Consider the following 18,663-nt stretch of genomic DNA (forward strand, 5'->3'; position numbering starts at 1 on the left):
CTATGCACAGCATGTGAATCTAAGCAGATACAAGCATCAGAAATACGATTACGGTGAGTAATGTATCCTGTATATATATATATATATATATATGTTCTACCCTCTGGCACAACTCACTCTGCAGGGCACACCTGGATGTTCTGATCTCCTCAGACCTCCCTCTCTCCAACTCTCTCACCACTCTTCTCTCTTGGACTATCAATTTTCTTCTCTCCTCTCACATATCGCTCTCTGCCCCTCAGGCTAAGGTGACCCCAGCACTGCCACCCACTTTCGCGGCCATCTGGCCCATGAAGGATGTGTCAGTGGAGACTTTTACCGCTACTTTCTCTGCTCCTCGTACACCTTTGGCTGACTCACTCTGACACGGCCATTTCCAGACTTCATTTCTCTATCTCTAACACTCTTGATGTCATTTCCTCTGTCATGAGGATCCATTTGAAGCCTGCATCCAAGTGCGACTCTTGGTATGATTCTGACCTCGCCATCCTTAAGCGCAAGTGTAGGGTGGTGGAGAGGAAATGGAGGAAGCACATCCTCTGACTAACTGGCCTGCCGCCTGCTCCAAAGGCAATACAGACTCTCTGCACTCTCTAAGAAGATAGCATATATACAAGCATGCGTCTCGGTGGCCTCTAACAACTCAGCCAAACTTTTCAAAATCTACAAGGAGCTGGCAACCCTGCTGCAGTCTCTACCTCTCCTCTTCCCTCCCAGGCTTTGTACATGGGCTTGGCATCTCTTTTCGCCACTAAAACTCAGGACATCCTGTCCACTCTTTCTCTAACTCCTCTTTCTCTCCCTCTATCACTTCAGGCCCACATCCGGCCGTTTCACCTCTCCCTTTCTCCTCCTTCCCCCAGTTCACTCCCAATGAGGTTTCTAGACAAGTCCGATCTATGAAAGTCTCGTCATAGCTTGTGCTCCTATGCTCCTCCAGAACCATTAATGACCACATCGACACCCTTGCTCCAGCCTTCCAATCTGTAATCACTCCTTTGCCACTGGAACCTTCCCCTCACCCCTTAAGCACTCCCTTGTGCACCCCTTTCTTAAAAGGCCTTCTGACTATCCTTCCACTCCGGCAAACTATCACCCAATCTCCATCACTCCTTTCCTGGGCAATCTCCTGGAAAAGCTGCCCATCTCCCAGCTTAATCTTCATACTGAATCCGCTGGTTGTCCCCCATGACCACAAGTCTGGCTTAAGAGCAACCAAAAGCATGGAAACTGCTCTCCTGAATAGCCATGAAAACGTGCTCTCCAATCTTGACTCTACCTTCCTTCTGTCCTCATTCTCCTTGTTCTATCCTCTGCTTTCAACACGGTCAACCAGGCCACCCTGCTCAATCATCTCCAAGACAACTTGGGTATCTCTGGTTAGGCCCTTGCCTGGTTGACCTCCTTTTTCATCGGTCGACATTCCCATGTTCAACTCGGGTTTTCTCTCTCTACTATCTCTCTCTCTCTACCTGTGGTGTTCCCCAGGGGTTTAACCTCTCTCCCTGGCTATTTAACCACAACCTAGCAACTCTGGCCCACTGCATCTCTGCCTTCTGTTCTAACTGTCATTGTTCTGCGGATGACACCCAGCTCTCCTTCAGGCTCCCCTCAGCCTCTACTTCTCATACCAGACTGTCTGTCTGCAATTCAGGAATGTTGTGCCTCCAATGATCTCTGCCTTAATGCCAGTAAGACTGAAATTCTCCTCATTGGATCACCTGCTCCCGCCTTCCCTTTCTCACTCTGGCTACCCAACCTGGGCCCTCTACTGGCTCCTTCCTCTGAGGCTAAGAACCTTGGGGTCATCTCCAAATCCACTCTCTCCTCCTCTACTCACATCCCTTACTTCTCGAAGAAGTCACACTATCAGCTGAACCTCCTCAGAGGTATTCTTCCTTTTCTCACTTTCCCCCATCAGCTCACTGCCTCCATAGCCCTGGTCCTCAATAGGCTGGACTACTGCTTTCTAAATCTGTCTGCCTCTACCCTTCGCCCTCTACAACTCATCCAGAACTGGACTGCAAGTCTTGTCCTTGGCCTCAAGCCCAGGGATCTTATCTCTCCTGCCCTGAAATCTCTCCACTGGCTCCCTGTGGCTGCATTGTCCACAAGGCCTTCTCGGGCCGGGGACCACACTACATCCAACTCTCTATTCCTAAGCATCTTCCTTCTCGAGCTCTCCTCTCATCCACCTCCAACTCTCTGAGGGGCAGACGCTTCACCAAGCAGAGAGTGGTGGGTAGATCTCTGTCCTCGGCTGGGGCCTCCTTCTCCCTGCCGCTCTCAAACTTGAGCAGGACCACCTGAGGTTGGAAAGCAACTCAAGACCTTTCTTTTTGCTTCCGCTTTCTCTCTCCCTTGCTGATGTGTCTGTCTGCTGCGCATACTGCTAGTTACCTGGCCACCTTCTGAACTTAAGGGACCAGACTCCTGCAGGACCAGTTTCCCTTGCACTACCTTGGGGCCTCCCAACCACTTAAGGGACTGTATCTGCAGCCCTCCAGTCCCCTGATTATCTGCACTTATGAGCCACCGCCTGGCTGCACGTACTATTTACTTTGCACTCTTTCCCACCCTACTCCCCTGGCACTTCTCCCTCCACCCCGACCTACGCACTTGCACAATCTGAATGATGCAAGACCTGTAAGATTGTTGTTTTGTCCTTCCTCTGTCCTATTCGCTTGTCTTGTTGTGCCTAGAAACACTTGTGTGCAGGCGCGTTATAAATCACTTACCGTATCATATCTCCACTAGGAGTCATAGCCAAAGTGGGCTATACAGTTACTTCTGCAAATTCAGCGTGTCACTTTTCTTGTGTGAAATCTCAATGTGCTTGGGTGGCAGAAGAACATGAGATTTAACAATCTCTTTAGGTTTCACAGCAGGAAGATACAAACATGAAAAATGTGCAGTCCTTGAATTGTCAAGGGTATCCTCAGGCCTTAGGTCAGTGGCAGGTGGTTCACCTTCTGAAGCAGCGCTCCCATTTCTAGCCCCCGAAGGTGAGTTAGAGAGCTGGTGGTGCAGAACTTTCAGCAGACTCCGTGATCAGGCCAAGCTGATCCCTTTTCACTGCTGCCGGTTTAACTGAAGCTTGGTGAAATGAGGATTTGAAATGCAAACAAACTCTCGAGTGCATTAGAACATGTAGCAGTGGTGGAGTATTTTGGAAACCCACTGACCTACCGAAACTGTTCATCAAACTATGTGAGCCATAATATTTGTCTGTGTTTTAAACGGTTTGATGGCATTGAACTCGGGGTACTTTGTGCAGGTAGCAGCAACGATACTAAAGCATGTCCCTGTATTCACTGCATAGTATTGGCCATCACACTGGTGCATGCACCAAAATCAATAAATACGCACTTCTCTAACATGCACTTTATTATAAATAATGTTAATCAATTTCAGTTTCACTGCATGAGTGTATCGGTAAAAGTGTATCATTTCTGATAGTAAAACAGCTGCTGGTCAGCTGCCAATTGAACTGTTGTGATTGCACACTAAATACACAGGCACATTTATTTTTATTAATCCAGTGTGTGACATTTCTATCGGGAAAGCTGCATTTTATATCTCGAAATTAAGTTTCTGCATACAATATAGATACGGCAGGGTCGAGAACAACCATTTTTCATGGCTGCCGTAACATTTTATGTAGTGTTAGGATCCTGGAAAATATCTGCTCGTTTGACAAGCACAGTAAATATGAACAACTGTGCTCTTTAGAGAAATCAATGCGGCTCTGCAAAGATAAACGCCGGCCTGCATTCATACACGCCAGCTTTTTTAATAAATTGCACTTGAAATGATGTGAAGGCTGAATGCCAGATCTGAACTAGAAGTCATTAATTGGCTGCACATATTACACCTGGAGGGTTGATCCCCGAGAAAGAGCCACTCTGGGCCTCACTCTATTATATTAAGATAACGATTGGCATTTCAATGCTGTGCAGCCATATGATGTGCAGGTTTTCTGGGATTAAACAGAAATGACTAGACCTGTAGGTTTTATATGTTTGAGTTGAACTTTCGGGAAGTAGTTCTCATCGATATCGTCCTTGTGCATGCTCACGTCGGTGCACGATTATGAGTGCAGCCTCCCCATACACACATTGTAAAATAGGGAAACCCTTTCACAATTATTTTATTTTTTTGTTATACCTGAAACATGTACTTCTTCCAATAACATACAGGCATTGTATTGATATTGATAATCCTGTTTGTCAGTTCCTTGAATTATCTCTTTGCGCTCCATGCCTGCTAGTTAGGAACCACACAGCATCACAATATTATGAAGTCAACATGATGACATTGTTTCTAATGGCATGACGTAGATTCATCGCCAAATTATATTTTAATTCGTTTTTTGCCAAATTTCGTTTCTCAAACAAAACTCATTGAAAAATATAGGAGGGCGGCTAAGGGCATAAAAGGGATAGACGGGGTTGGGAAAAGACTTTAAACTGTAGGGGAGAAGGGATACTTTTCGTCGAACCCCCCATAAAAAATATTTTTCAATTCGTTTTTTCAAGAAAATAAATTCCGTAAAAACTCATCGAAACAGAATCCAGAAATGAAGGGACATAGAACCGTTTCTAATAAGGTTATACCCACAATCGTGGTAATGTACCCCAAGAAGAGTTAAGGGAAATAAAAGGTGAATACGCAAAGGGGAAGTATTGGTCCCCTCCGACTGGGCAAAACTTGTGTTGGTTTGGGGGGAGGTGTGGGCAGAGCAGCCTGGAGGCACAGATCTCTTGCAGATGATCTGAAACGTATTGCCATACTATGGAAGACCTTGGCGCATGATGGAGATTTGCTTTCCTAACGGTACCTTTGTTGTGGTTTCACCTGTCGAGGGTTGTGATTTGTAACATTCTTTATACCCTCCCTCACCTAGTAGGAAAGGAGAACCATGCCTTCTTCCTTGTAGACTGGAAGTATCCAAGGGCCTAATTCACAGAGCGTTTTCCAGTGGGGTTTTGCCATTATAAAACGCTTCTGTGAATTAAGCCCTTAGAGTGCATATTATTTGAGAGGTCTTTGCGGGCTAATAAGGTGGTCAGCTAAATATTCTCAGCAGAAATCACTCACTTGTTTTTCCAAATTAATGATTGCTGTATAATTGTTCTTCTGGGGAATAGCTTTGATCCTCCGCCTCACTGGTGGGACTTGGAAATAGGGTAGTGTCATGTGAATTTTACACTGGTTGTGGCGACTTGGGCATGTGGCTGCCACCTAAATTTAAAAAAACAATGTATGCTATGTATTGATTCTGGGGTGGTGGGGCCTAATAGGGTGCGTGGTGTAGTGTAGCTCGGCTTTGGAACTACACCACATCCCTCATTGCAGAATCGTACCAAAATGTCGACATGACAATTGCGACGGCCGAAAATGCTGACTTTTATTTTTACCCCCCCTTCCACCACATACATATGTGGGGGGGTATAGAATATAATATTAATATGGGAGACGCTGCAGGGGGTCTCCCATGCATATATATGTGGTTTAAAGGGTTAAAAAAAGTCGGCATTTTCGGCCGTCGCAATAATCACATAGATCCCTCATTGCCAACATAAACCTTGTGCCTGGTGGTTCCGTCCATGTACTGCTTCCTTGAGATTTGCTAGAATTATTTGGACCATTCTGTGTTTTATTTGAAAAAGGCAAATCTCCACTGGCTAATGGTCTCTTGTTATGGTTTTAAAGGTCCAGGAGGAGAATTGTTCCGATTGAGAGGTGGCGTAAGTATTAGTAGTGTGCTAGTACACTAATCTCGGGATAGCTCACGGGCAACGTGCTCGCCCTCGAAACAACATGATCCCCGGGTCCGCGCTTAGAAACCTCTGGGTATTAAGCACGTTATAAATAACATATCATATCATATCAATCCCTAAAGCAATTCATAAGATCTATTGACTCTTCAAGGTCATCAACAATCTGCCACGATTGCCTGGTTGGAGGCATTTAGAACATTACTGTAAAGGTGAATGTCTCCCCTTCCCAACCACATAATTTCTGTCTGTCGGAGTGAAAAAAGGGTTTTCAGTGACATTTAATTTTCTTAGTAATAACATATTTATTTTGGTACTTTTGGCACTTTAGGTAATTATGGCCCTGGCATAAGCTGTAAAGTGTCAATGGCAATGACAATGCTTTGTCCTCAGTGTGTGGAGGCTACCGCAAAGTAGAGTTAAGGCACTTGGGTTCTTACTCCACTTCCCTGTGCAGCTGCTTTGTGACAACAAGTTACAGCAGTAACCCTGTTAACACTGATGGCTAGGGCTACATGTGATAGGAATAAACAACGAGCATGCTACTGAGACACCTGTGATATGGATCACGTGTGATGTGGGAAAAATGTGGGAATTACGTTACTGCCAAAAAAAAGTGTCGGTAACGGAATTAGTACCATTTCTTTCCCTGCACCATAGAACTTGTAATGAGGCCCAACGTGGTTAATTTTCGATCGCATATGCCTTGCAGGGCTTACCATGGGATCAGCATTTGCAAATCCAGTTCTAGCCTTTGACCCACCTGGGTCGTGGCAGACAACACTACTGACTTTTATACCATTTTCCTTTAAGAGACAGAGGTGCCCTAATGACGATTGCCATATATCACTTCCTCTAGAGATACTGTCCCTTGCAGGCTTCGGTAGTTGGACTTTTGCCCTCGTGCTACCCAGTCCAAAAGCACATCACATTACAAGTGTTAGGTCTGCTCCGCTTCCTTTCACAAAGCATGTTTACCGAATGCCAAATGAATACACCGGCTTGAGTGAATGGGGACCACTTTGGGCACAGGAGGGCATGCCACACCAGTAATTCAGGTCTAAGCTAATGAGATTGAATCCATTATTACAGAAATTGAATGTACTAGTGCTCACACCATTGAATTAATTTGAGCTTGTTCACTATTCCTTGGTTTTACTTGTATTCTTCACAGAGCATTGTTGTGTGTTTACAAATTATGTGGAGCGTTTACTCAGGCACCTTCTGTGATTTGTTTGAGCTTTGTATTGTGGAAGGTAATTGTCTTAAGAATGTATGTCTGAAGCTGGAGAGTGTGTGCATAGTGTGTTGTCCCCATTCCCCCGATACATCCATCTTGTATAGATGTATTTGCCAGTAGTAGATAAATGCTATGCACCTTATGAGATGTAGGAACTTGCTTGCAGCCCACATTGCCAGCTATTGTCCACCATGACCAGTGGCGGAGGGTGAACCTTTTTATTGGAGGGTGTAAATATGTGCCACAAATATGTGAGAACGGCCGAGTGCAGTGAGGGAACTTGAACCAACCAATGGTGGTTTAGGGGGGCAGGTCCCCCTCTGAGAACACTTTTAAACTCATTGGGCCTCATTCCGAGGCTGGAGGTAAGGGTTAACGGTCACCGTTAATGGCAACGGTGACCGTTAACACTTACCACCATATTCCGAGTTCCCTTTTGCGGGTTGGCATTTAACGCCTGCTTTTAGCAGGCGTTAAAAATCCAACCCGCAAAGGGACCTTGGAGTAAATTACGGCACCGTAATTTACGGTGCCGTAATTTACTCCTTCCCCATTCCCATTGAGCCCTATGGGGGCAGGAATGGGGATGGGGAACCGGTATGGTGAATGGGGACTTAACAGCCCCTCCAACCTTGGAATGGACCGGTAATTACTCCATTCACCATGCCGGATATCCATGGAGTAAATAGCTCCATGGTTGCTTACCATGGTGCTCTTTACTCCATGGATAGCTCCAGCCTCGGAATGAGGCCCATTATGAATTATAATATGATACAGCATATTTTCGGTGAAAAATTGTGTAAAAAGTCAGAAAGTTGCAATCGGTTTTGAAGTGTAATTCACGGAAAGACCCAATAGATGCAAGTCACCAATAGTGCACATGAGCATTTCCCCAAGCATTTTCAAGATGGCTTTCCCCACAGTTCGTGCCATTATAAACAAAACATATTCACGCTGGCTGTGCCCTTAAATATGTATGCTGGTGGCATATGCCAGTATACTCATATAAGACCATACTCAAGTTTGTTTTGTGCATAATGCCAGGAATTACACTATAAGAAAACATGCCCAATCAAGCTTTGCCAATGTTTGTCAGTACCTGCATGTAAGAACATACTCCTGTTGGCTTTGCAAATAAAATGCATTGCCACAATAAGAAAACATGACCTAACTGGCTGTTCCAGTGAAGGCCAATCTAGACACGTAAAACAAAGTATCATGTTTGCTTGATCACAGATATCCAGTAAAAAAAGGTCATGCAAAAGTAAGGAATAGGTGTACTGGTTGTACCAAAATGCCAGTCTAGCCATGAAATAACATGTATAAGGCTTGCTTTATCATTGAGACCCAGTAAAAAATGTCATGTCACAGTAAGAAATGGCTAGATCGAGACCAAATAAGCATCCCGGGCTGGCACAAACCCAACACAAACACATGCACATTCACTCACTCATACACTCAATATTTCAAATCCACACATTAACACTTCATTCACTGGCTTATTCACACAGCATTCACTTGCTCATTCACAGCCGCACCCATGCATCAAACACTCTTTCATTCACATAAGGATGCATACATATGTAACAAAATACATATGCATCAAACATACACAATTCTACACCTACCTTCAGTGCTAGTGCGGATGCTGTTCCTGCCAACATGCCACCTCCCTTGTCGGGGGACCTTTGGCACCCATGCAGAAGAACAGGAAGCATACCGATTTTCAGAATTGCAGTTCCATAGCCTACATCCCCAATGGGGAATGTAGGGCTGAGGAAGAAAATTCTCCCAGCCTCGCATGGCCATTGGGCATGCACGCTGGGGAACATAAACTGCCAAAGGGTAACCAGGTTTCCCTTTATGATATGATAGGTTATTTATAATGCGCTTAATACCCAGAGGTTTCTAAGCACGGACCTGGGGATCGAACCTGTGTTGCTCCGTGTCGTCTTGCTTCCAAAGTGAGCACATTGCCTCTCAGCTAGGCTTCCTCATATCGTTTTGATAGTTTAGGCGTGGCACCTCCATAATGGGCGAGGGTACGGGCAGATCAGCGCTTCCTCATCCATTATCCACGAGCCACTTCTGACTGTGAGCCTCTCCATGTCCAGTGCTCCTTTTAGTGTTACTTTCAAAATAAACAGATTGATTTTATCTCTACCAACAATTCTGTGACCCTTTGGAGGAATCTGGTAGAGAAGTTTCCCTCTTAGTATAGATGGGTGTAATGCATTTTTGACTGCTGGCAAGTGTGGTATTGGCGCGGTGAGTACTATTTTGTCATCTGGGTAATTTTGTCTCTTTGGGAGTTAGATATTGCGCCAATATCTCACAAGTAGAATCTATTTGTTCATGGGTATTTGGTCTGCTATATGTTTTCATGGGTACTGTTGACCCTTCCCCTGACATTTGAAGTGTACTTTATTTAATAATGAATTCCTCTTATGTGGTTTTCTAACCATTTCAACATTGCATTCTTATGGCTATATCCTGCGTGTTGCTCAGAAGCATCTGTGCAAAGAAGTCGTTCAATCCAAAACGGTACTTTTTGTGTCATGTGAATTTCGTCCACTGTTGCTTTTTTCTACACTGCTAACATGAACTGTTATTTGTATTTAAAAACCTATATCTTATGTTATTTTGTAGGAGAGTTTGGCGAAGTGTGCAGTGGTCGCCTAAAGCTTCCAGGCAAGAGAGATGTTGCAGTAGCCATAAAGACCCTCAAAGTTGGCTTTACAGAAAAACAGCGGCGAGATTTCCTGTGTGAAGCAAGTATCATGGGGCAGTTTGACCATCCAAACGTTGTCCATTTGGAAGGAGTTGTAACCCGAGGTGAGTTTGGATAACTATCTACTGTAGAGAATATGTTTTGAGTTTTACATTACAGTAGAGCGCACCATCAAGTTTGTTGCAAGCACAAATGCATTTTTGCATCAGCAAACTGAACACTATTCACAGAATGGCGATGCACAGCAAGATTCCTGCACTGCATCCGTGAGAATACACCATTTGCACGCACAAATATATCTGAGACTGAGCAGTGTTGGGGTACCTCCACCCACATTGCATTTGCTAAATAAATGTGGTTGAAGTAGTGGTGGTTGACAGGCAAAGGAAATGAGGTACACATCTACCAACACATGTAGATCATGTTGACCCAGTTAAAAAGTAGAACACATGTAATTCCCTTCCCCCCTATTGCAATTTGCATCTATTCATAAGTCAGATTTGGGAAGAGGGCACAAATGCATGGACAAACTGAACAGGTGGAAACAAATTTCCCTAACTCTGTTCCACTTCTGGCACTGCTTTACGGCACTTTTAGTGGGAGAGGTTAGACCCCAGCCAGGGAGATTACTAACGGCTGGGAGTTGCTCGATTTTGAACAGGAATGCGCTTGCGCAAACTCACTGAACGCATGCTTTCTTTTTTAATCACCATGGACATACAATTTGCTTTCAGAAGCAGGCACAAAATGGCGTAGCCTCCATCTGCAATGTATCTTACTGTTCCCTATACTGGAATTTCTTTCCTTTGTGAAGAAATTTCATAGATGACGAAGTGGTCTCCCAGTCCATGCCATTTGAATTACTTTAGCCAATATATGGTAGCAATGTCTTCAATTTCCAGACCTATTCATTTTCTTGAATTAGCCCCTTTCATTTCCTAAAATGCTTTGAGATAAGTGTAAAAAAAGACTTCTTAGAGGCTGTGGAGCAAGTGTTTAACCTCCTCACATGATTGATGACAAGTGCCAGGGCCTCTTGCTTCCTACAAATCTGTTTGCAATCGGCTGGATAGAGATATCTAATGGGGAAAACCTCTGATGACAAATGTCAAAAAGTCCCCATAGCATATTCTTATGGCACCAAACACAAAATCCCTTCTAGGGCACTTGGAACATGAAAACCTTAAAACTGATCTCCTTCCAAGGGTTGCTTTTATTTATGTTCAGGGAATGCTAAATCCCTAGCTTCATATGTTGCTTTTCATGGCAGGTGATTAATTCTTAGCTGCAAGGGGGGCACAGAGGCAGTCAAGCAAATGGAACTGGCTGCCAGTAATTTTGTTTCCTTTTTTTTCCCTTTTGCCTTCCAAAGAATGGGGCGAAAAAATCCTTCAAGGTGATTGTTTATGTCAATTTAAATACATCAATTTAGTAGTTATACAATGACATATACCATAGCAACTCCCTTTCGTGTGAAACTTTTAGTCATCAGTGGTCAGTCATATAAAGCCATGTTTTGTGTGAGCGTTCTTGGGAAACCGAAAACTGGGAATAATCATTTTTAAAAAAGAACCATTAATCCATGTCTGTTTCGGGACGTGCATTGTGAATGTTCTTCACATAGTTTGTTAATAGAAGACCTCGAACATAAATGTTATGGTGTTGCAATTCTATGTGTGAAGCATATATTATATGATATGAAATGATCGTTTATTTATATAGCGCCTATACACAATGTGTTTCAAAGCATAAACTATTTTCAAGCAATGTTAAATAACACTGATAGCTTATGTATGTCTCAGCATTTCACCTGAACAATCTAAAAAGAAACTCTCTAGCGTGTTGATGATGTCCATGTGCAGAATTGAAAAAGAAGTTAGCAGCAGTAAGTCTGACGTATCCTTCACTTAAACCTGGAGAGCGACCTTTGATTTCCAAAAGAATTAACTCTTATTAACTCAGACCTTCTGACTTACTGCAAGAAAGTCAGGATTATATCAAGTCTAATGTAAAAATACTCAGAGGAACTTTCTTCTGATTCCCATAGTCCTCTCCACGTACATGTCAATCTTACTCCTGCTGAACTTCTTGTTAAATCCTGCCCACGGTTTGCACCTAAATTCCATGAGTACAGCAAGCTTTCATGCCTTTCATTGCTAGATCATCTCTTCACTACTCCAGAATTTTCTGCAATAGTACCATTGCATCTATCCAGAATTTATATTTCCGGGCTGAATAGTCCACAGTAAAAATAACTCCATAAAAATGTAGGACACTGAAAATAAAGGGGTACAGATAATGTTTATTGAAAATAAACCAAGCTAAGCCCCTGATTCATGGAATTATTTGCGCGTAAAACACAGATTTGCTCGCCATTCTGCCCGAAAATCCCCATACCTCAAACAGGGAGCGCAAATCTGTGTTTTACGCGCAGATAATTCCATGAATCAGGCTGTAAATCTGAATAAATCCAAATTAACAAGAGTTTACAATTCAATGGAGAAATAAAGATAACATGTGCCAAAATATAGAGGATCATTATGATTTACAGCAGATGAGTCATATGAGAGAGATTTGGAATACTGGGGTTCTAAATCTCCAAACCTCCAAAACAAAATGTAAATGTATATTGTAATGGATAAATTGACCTAACTGAAAAAGGAGTGCTGAGTAGAGCTGGGAGATGTTGAGGAGAAAGGAATACATGTGCTATTCTGCTATTCCATGTACTTCTAAGTTAGTAAGAAATGAAAACACATTTTACTAAAGAAAACGTATGTTTACATTTTTTATTTTTTTACACTGTGCATTAATAGCGATAGCATTGTTTTCTTTTTACTTCTCTTGTTTAAGTCCTGGTTACTTTTCCAGTGATATATATCTACAAAGAATCACAGGAATGAATTTTGAATATGCATACTGTGCCTTCAAAGATTAATATATCTCTTACTTTCAGGGAAACCTGTAATGATAGTGATAGAATACATGGAAAACGGAGCCTTGGATGCATTTCTGAGGGTAAGTCTATAAGAAAAAGGATTAGACTGCAAATGGTGCATGACAATTGCTTAACATAACAAAATCACCAAAATGTTATAAAGCTTTCAAATTAGATTATTTTAACCATGTGGGATAGCTGCAATGTCACAGTAAATGGTACATACATAAATCAGTGCAGTATTATTTTCATGCCTGTCTATTCAGAGTATTATGTACCACCCTCCTAGTTGGACGCAAACGTCTGAGGTTCGGCCCTCAACCCCACTACACCTTCTAAAATGTATCCACAGGCTCAGAAAAGATACCCTTTACTATCGTCCTTACTTCCCATGATATGGGTCCGTTATAATTGTTCATCTGATCTACTGTCATTAGCTAAAGGCAGGATAGTGCTTCTACCATAAGAAAGGGGCCACCTCTCTCAGAAATAATGGCACATTGTTCACCCCTCAAACGGTTTCTGAACCCGAAGACTTGGTTGCTGGATCATTATCATACATCCATTACAACTGATCCAAAGATATATTAGTGATCATGGATGCAGCACTCAGAGTGAATACTAGCACTGCTGAATCTGTGTTTCTGGGCCTTCGAGAGAGAAAGCAGCATCCTCAGCTGCCCTACGAAGGGCACTTTTGATCAATGGGAACAAAGTCCACTTTAGCCATTTCTGATGTGTTACTGTTAACAACCTTCAGAAAAGAGGACACAGCCACATTTTCTAAGACGGTAATTCTGATTTATTTTCTATAAATGAGCCTCCACTGTCAACTTCAGGTAATCACCTTCTTTTCATTGTGCATCTATTCTTCAAGAGTAACTCTTTGGACAGCAACACTAAGGTTGTCGTTCAGTTTTGTCAAGGAAAGGTCCTGAATGTGTTGTCCTGCACCACGCTGCACTCGCTGGCTACTGCCAACTACCCACTCACCCCCTTTTCTCAGATTTGGATAATGGAAGCAGGGGGACATAACAGTACACCTGCTATAGAAAAAGGCTGCACCTTATGCCGTAAGCCCCTTTGCCCGTCATTACCTCCCCACAGTACCATTGTTTTTTTCTAGTCTGAGTTGGACAGCCATAAATAATAATGGGGAATCATATAGGTGATGAATGTGGCGGGAGAGAGAACTTGTGAATGTTGTGTGTTGATCCCCTCTTTGCAAGGCTTCTCATACTGTCCACTAAGTGGCTGTTTTATCATATAGAGTGAATAGAGAGTGCGCAGGAATCGAAGAATGCAAGTTATTATGAATGGTAAATACCATTGTTTGCCAAATATAGTGAATGCTAGTTGATACAGAACACATTTCCAAACATGTATTTGCTGCATGAAAGAGCACCATTTTATAAATGATCCTCTCATGTAGAACACATGTAAACAATTGGGTTGGCAAACACAGACACAGCCTTAATCTTTACAGATATGTTACACCCATTTCCACATCATGCAAGCCTAAACAAATAAATATAATAATCTTCTGCTTTAGAGTTGTTTGGAATGGTTGACTTCACCTTCAAAATCTAAGCGGTCAGGATCCACCCAGACCATGCCGTTTGTAAAAGTCCAAACACTAAGCGCACCCGGAACAAATTCGCAGGTAACAGAAGGCTTGGCGGCTTACCCTGTTCATGCATAGTCATCCATTCATGTTCAAGGCATGCTGGTAATATGATTACATTCACATATTCTGCCACATTCGTTTATCACAAAATGTCATCCATGATCCCTAAAACACAGGCATCTTTTGAACAAAATTATCATAGCCAGAATAACAGTACAGCTCTCATTATTCTTTCAGAAACATGACGGACAATTTACAGTCATTCAGCTAGTTGGGATGCTCAGAGGGATTGCAGCCGGTATGAGGTACTTGGCTGACATGGGATACGTGCACAGAGATCTGGCTGCCCGGAACATTCTTGTCAACAGCAACCTTGTCTGTAAAGTGTCTGATTTCGGTCTCTCCAGAGTTATAGAAGATGATCCAGAAGCAGTCTACACCACTACGGTAAGACAGATAAACATTATAATTGTGAATGATTTGATTATCGGTGCCTCATTGTTTATAAATACATTTGTCATCATTTATTATCATGTATATGAAAAATACAGTAATTAGATATGGTAATTACTAATTACTATGATTTTAATTTGGATTTCAAAAATATAAACTATATTCTTTATACTTATTACAAGGAAGCATAAAAGTAGCCTTTAATCATTAAGATATGAAATATCCTCTTCGGTCTGTTTGGCTAATGGATGTTTCAATTTTCGCACCTCCAAGCTTGTCCATCTTGTGTAAGATGGACTTCACAAAACATAGAAGCTCATATTAGAAAGCATTCTCACCAAGGTTCAAATGTAATGTGAAGATTGTATGCAGGCGGTATTTGGTTGACTAGAAGGAGAATTGGCTAGTTGTGCAAGAATTTAGCACAGGGGCTTAACACCTTTGGCTCACCAGATGGTTTGGACCACAACTCCCATCAGCCCTAAAGAGCATAGTCATATAGCAGATCCTTAAATACTGTGGCAATCAAAAATTGAGTTATTTTGGCTTTGATGCCCTTAACAAAGGATACAGTGTCTGAATGGAAGGAATTGCACACTGTGGAATGATATGCTTGAAGTAGGTCCAAAGGAGCCTCTGCTGTAGGGCAGGGGTCTGAAACTTGTGGCTCTCCACATGGGTAGGACTATACGTATCATTATCCCCCGCCATTGACTAAACGGTCTATGTCTGATGGGATTTATGTTTAAAGATATCTGAGGGGGGCTCAAATACCCTTGCTCTAGGACATGAATATAGTTCAGATGTGTTGACAGGAAGGCCTGGACTTCAGTGTTCATATCACAAGCCAGAAGAAATCACAGTGCATGGTAATTGAGCATAGTTGTGACTAATAATTACACATTATATCCTCTTCAAATACAGGGAAACAGGTTAAGATTACGGAGGATGTAATCCATAAGTAGTGTTTGTCAAAGAATTCAAAATAACTGACATGTTAAGAGCCGATACATGCTAATTTCCCATCATCTGGAAATATCGGGAAGGCTCCTTGCAATAGCCAACATGGAAGTTAGGCTTTGAGGATTCAAAGCACCCAGATCCACTAATGCAACCTGCTGAGATCTGATGGGTTTCTTCACACATCATTCTACAAAATCGGAGATTGACTAAATGAGTATGCTCACTATCTAGTTTTTTTTGTATTTATTTTTTAATGAAGCATTTGCACCATAATGGTTTTGTTGTATTTAAGACAGCCAATTAACTCAACACACACGGCATTGATCAACCTTGCATCAATGGCTGCTTTGATAGTGTCCTGTGGGTGGCAGCATCTGCTTTTAGACCATGTAGATGTTTAAAGCAGAAATATTCATATAGGAAGGCAATTCCAGGATTAAATAAATACTAGATTTGCACTTTTATTCCAGATCCAATATTTACTCTTGAAAAAGTCTTGGGATGTAGGCTTATAATTAATTAATTGGTTTTCAATCATACATTGGAGCTGATCATCAAATGTGATTGAGCATGTGTTGTCTATGATTTGAGGTCCAACCTTCATCACATGATCTGCTGAACCTGTTGATATGTGAAGAAGGTACAATAACTATCTAAATAAGAGATCATTTTAGGCGGGGTCATGCTTCCAAAGGGAATTATAAAGTGCATACTTAGACAGACGCAGCATGTTCACACCTTAGAATATACACCCACAGCTGGCTTTGCAAATAAGACATGCATGAGTCTGAGAATTTACATTTGTGTGAGAGGAAAGCTGTTTTTTATGAATCCACTCAATTTTATGTGTATTCTAATGCAGGTATATTATTTTTTTTAATTTGTAAAAACAAACAACTGCTTCATGCAAATGACTAACCTGAACTTCTCATTTTCCGTACATAGGGCGGTAAAATTCCAGTGCGATGGACAGCTCCAGAAGCCATCCAATACCGCAAATTTACATCTGCCAGTGATGTGTGGAGCTATGGAATTGTTATGTGGGAAGTAATGTCATATGGAGAGAGGCCATACTGGGACATGTCCAATCAAGATGTATGTATTTGACAACTTAGAGCTGTTAACATCCATATAATACTACTGTAATATATGCTGAGTTAATTTAACCAGTCCATACCTTTGGACTTAACAATCGATATAAATCTTTAAGGAAATCAATGGTGGGTCCAATAACAGGGCACATAGTTGTGCATATTTGACATGTCTAAGTAACAAAGATGCTGAGGACTGTCAAAATAAGTTCAAATAAATCATTGGGGCAGTGAATAGAAACTATTTACAATCCCAAGACACTCAATAGTCTTTCATGTATTTTGAAAGATTTCCTATGCAGTGGATCCAAAAATGAAGGCGTCTTATAAGAGTATAAGATGACTTCTCAGCAGGGCATAAAAATACCTGCTATTTAAGGGTTCTGGAAACTGTGCAATATGTTAAAACAAAGTGCTTTAGGTCTTGTTATAATATCGTTTTAATTATATTGCATTTTATAGTTTCACATGACTAGGTAATCTGTCACGTCTTAATATCATAGGTAGGTATATTATGGGTACTAGAAAAAACGTATAGGAACCTATACAACATTGCAAATAGGAATTCCGTTGCATCTACAGCAATGCGGTAACAGACTGCAAAATATGTTTTTTCTTGATACCCACAGTCAAGTCATATGTCATTGCCTTAGTTGAACATGCAAAAGTGTGTTCATTCAGAGTCTGCTTTTAAAACATATATAGACTAATAGTTTCTAGAAGTCTTCACACTTGATGTGTTGATAAAAACATTCAACAGCGATGTCTACTTCACTATTGGTAGTGTTATTGGTCTCTGCATCAGATGTTTTCACAGAAACAATATTAAATCTGAACAGCCCTCTTAATTACTAGTGGATATTGAACAAGGTATGGCTTCCCTGCAACATCATTCAACAATGTTGATCAAGCTATGTGGAGGTTATAGTTTTTAATGAACCACTTTTATTTAGCAGAGCACAGAAAACTGGCATTGCTTAAGAGAATGTGAGCTAGGTCCAAATAAATATCCAGAAACATTATTTAATAGGCTGAGCAAGAGATGTCTACTCAATTGTTGTCTCTTGTAGGAGGTAGGGTGTATATCATAACTACATGTAAAGATATGAGTGTGTACACTTTGGCCTGCAATTCCATAGTGGGTTTTATCCCGATGTGGGATTTTCACAAATTAGCAATCCAAATGATCACCTGAAGAGAGAGTGAAATTACTAAGGGGCCTATTCACATAGGAATTACAATTACCATCTCGAGGTGCTGCAGGAGAGGGTGTACTGATAGTACATTATTATAAGATTCGAATAGACTTCAAAGGAAAAAGTCACACGTAAGTCACCATTTCTCATATTAACTTCTATCTGAACCCGCTTCTCAATATTTAAAGGGCAGACCGACTGTCAAAGATTTAGAGTGTGCTTATTGCCATGGCCAAAATTGCAGCACATTGTTATCATAAAGGAGTTGCTGGGAGGAAAGGGTTGCGGGAATTGGCCACTTGAATTTTGCTGCATTATGCATGTTTTCATTGTTTAATTGGTTGGGCACATTTGTTCTGTTAATAGCTTATGCTTGAGGCATTCAGTCCATTGACTGCTAAGGTGGTACCTTCTACATTTGGTCAATTCCTAAGTAGAAGAGGGCTTCTGAAAGCTGTCAGTCAACGAACCACTCCTGCTAGGTTTCCAAGTCGTCAAATCCTGTGTTGCCTTATAATTCGCTTTGGCACTAGATGTGTTGACAGAGTGTGCCGGGGAAACGTACAACTCATTAACAGCATCGTGGCCTGTTGACGAGAAGATGCTTTCCTTTTAATACTATAACCTCAAATGCCGCACACGTT

At 41.8% G+C, this 18,663-nt stretch overlaps 1 protein-coding gene across 7 annotated transcripts in view; it reads left to right on the forward strand.

Moving 5' to 3' along the window:
• EPHA7 (EPH receptor A7) overlaps positions 1-18,663 on the forward strand; it is a 366,507-nt gene that overhangs the window by 316,617 nt on the left and 31,227 nt on the right. For 2 of the 7 annotated variants that reach the window (XM_069606448.1, XM_069606449.1), the window contains exons 11-16: positions 9,670-9,855; positions 11,124-11,147; positions 12,708-12,769; positions 14,242-14,352; positions 14,554-14,763; positions 16,678-16,827. In XM_069606448.1, the coding sequence (XP_069462549.1) occupies positions 9,670-9,855; positions 11,124-11,147; positions 12,708-12,769; positions 14,242-14,352; positions 14,554-14,763; positions 16,678-16,827 (743 nt within the window). The remainder of the gene's footprint in view (positions 1-9,669; positions 9,856-11,123; positions 11,148-12,707; positions 12,770-14,241; positions 14,353-14,553; positions 14,764-16,677; positions 16,828-18,663) is intronic. The other 5 variants (XM_069606450.1, XM_069606451.1, XM_069606453.1 and 2 more) reach the window with 3 other exon arrangements.

The sequence above is a fragment of the Ambystoma mexicanum genome, chromosome 4p, assembly GCF_040938575.1.
Source record: "Ambystoma mexicanum isolate Mex_15411 chromosome 4p, UKY_AmexF1_1, whole genome shotgun sequence".
Lineage (NCBI taxonomy): Eukaryota > Metazoa > Chordata > Amphibia > Caudata > Ambystomatidae > Ambystoma > Ambystoma mexicanum.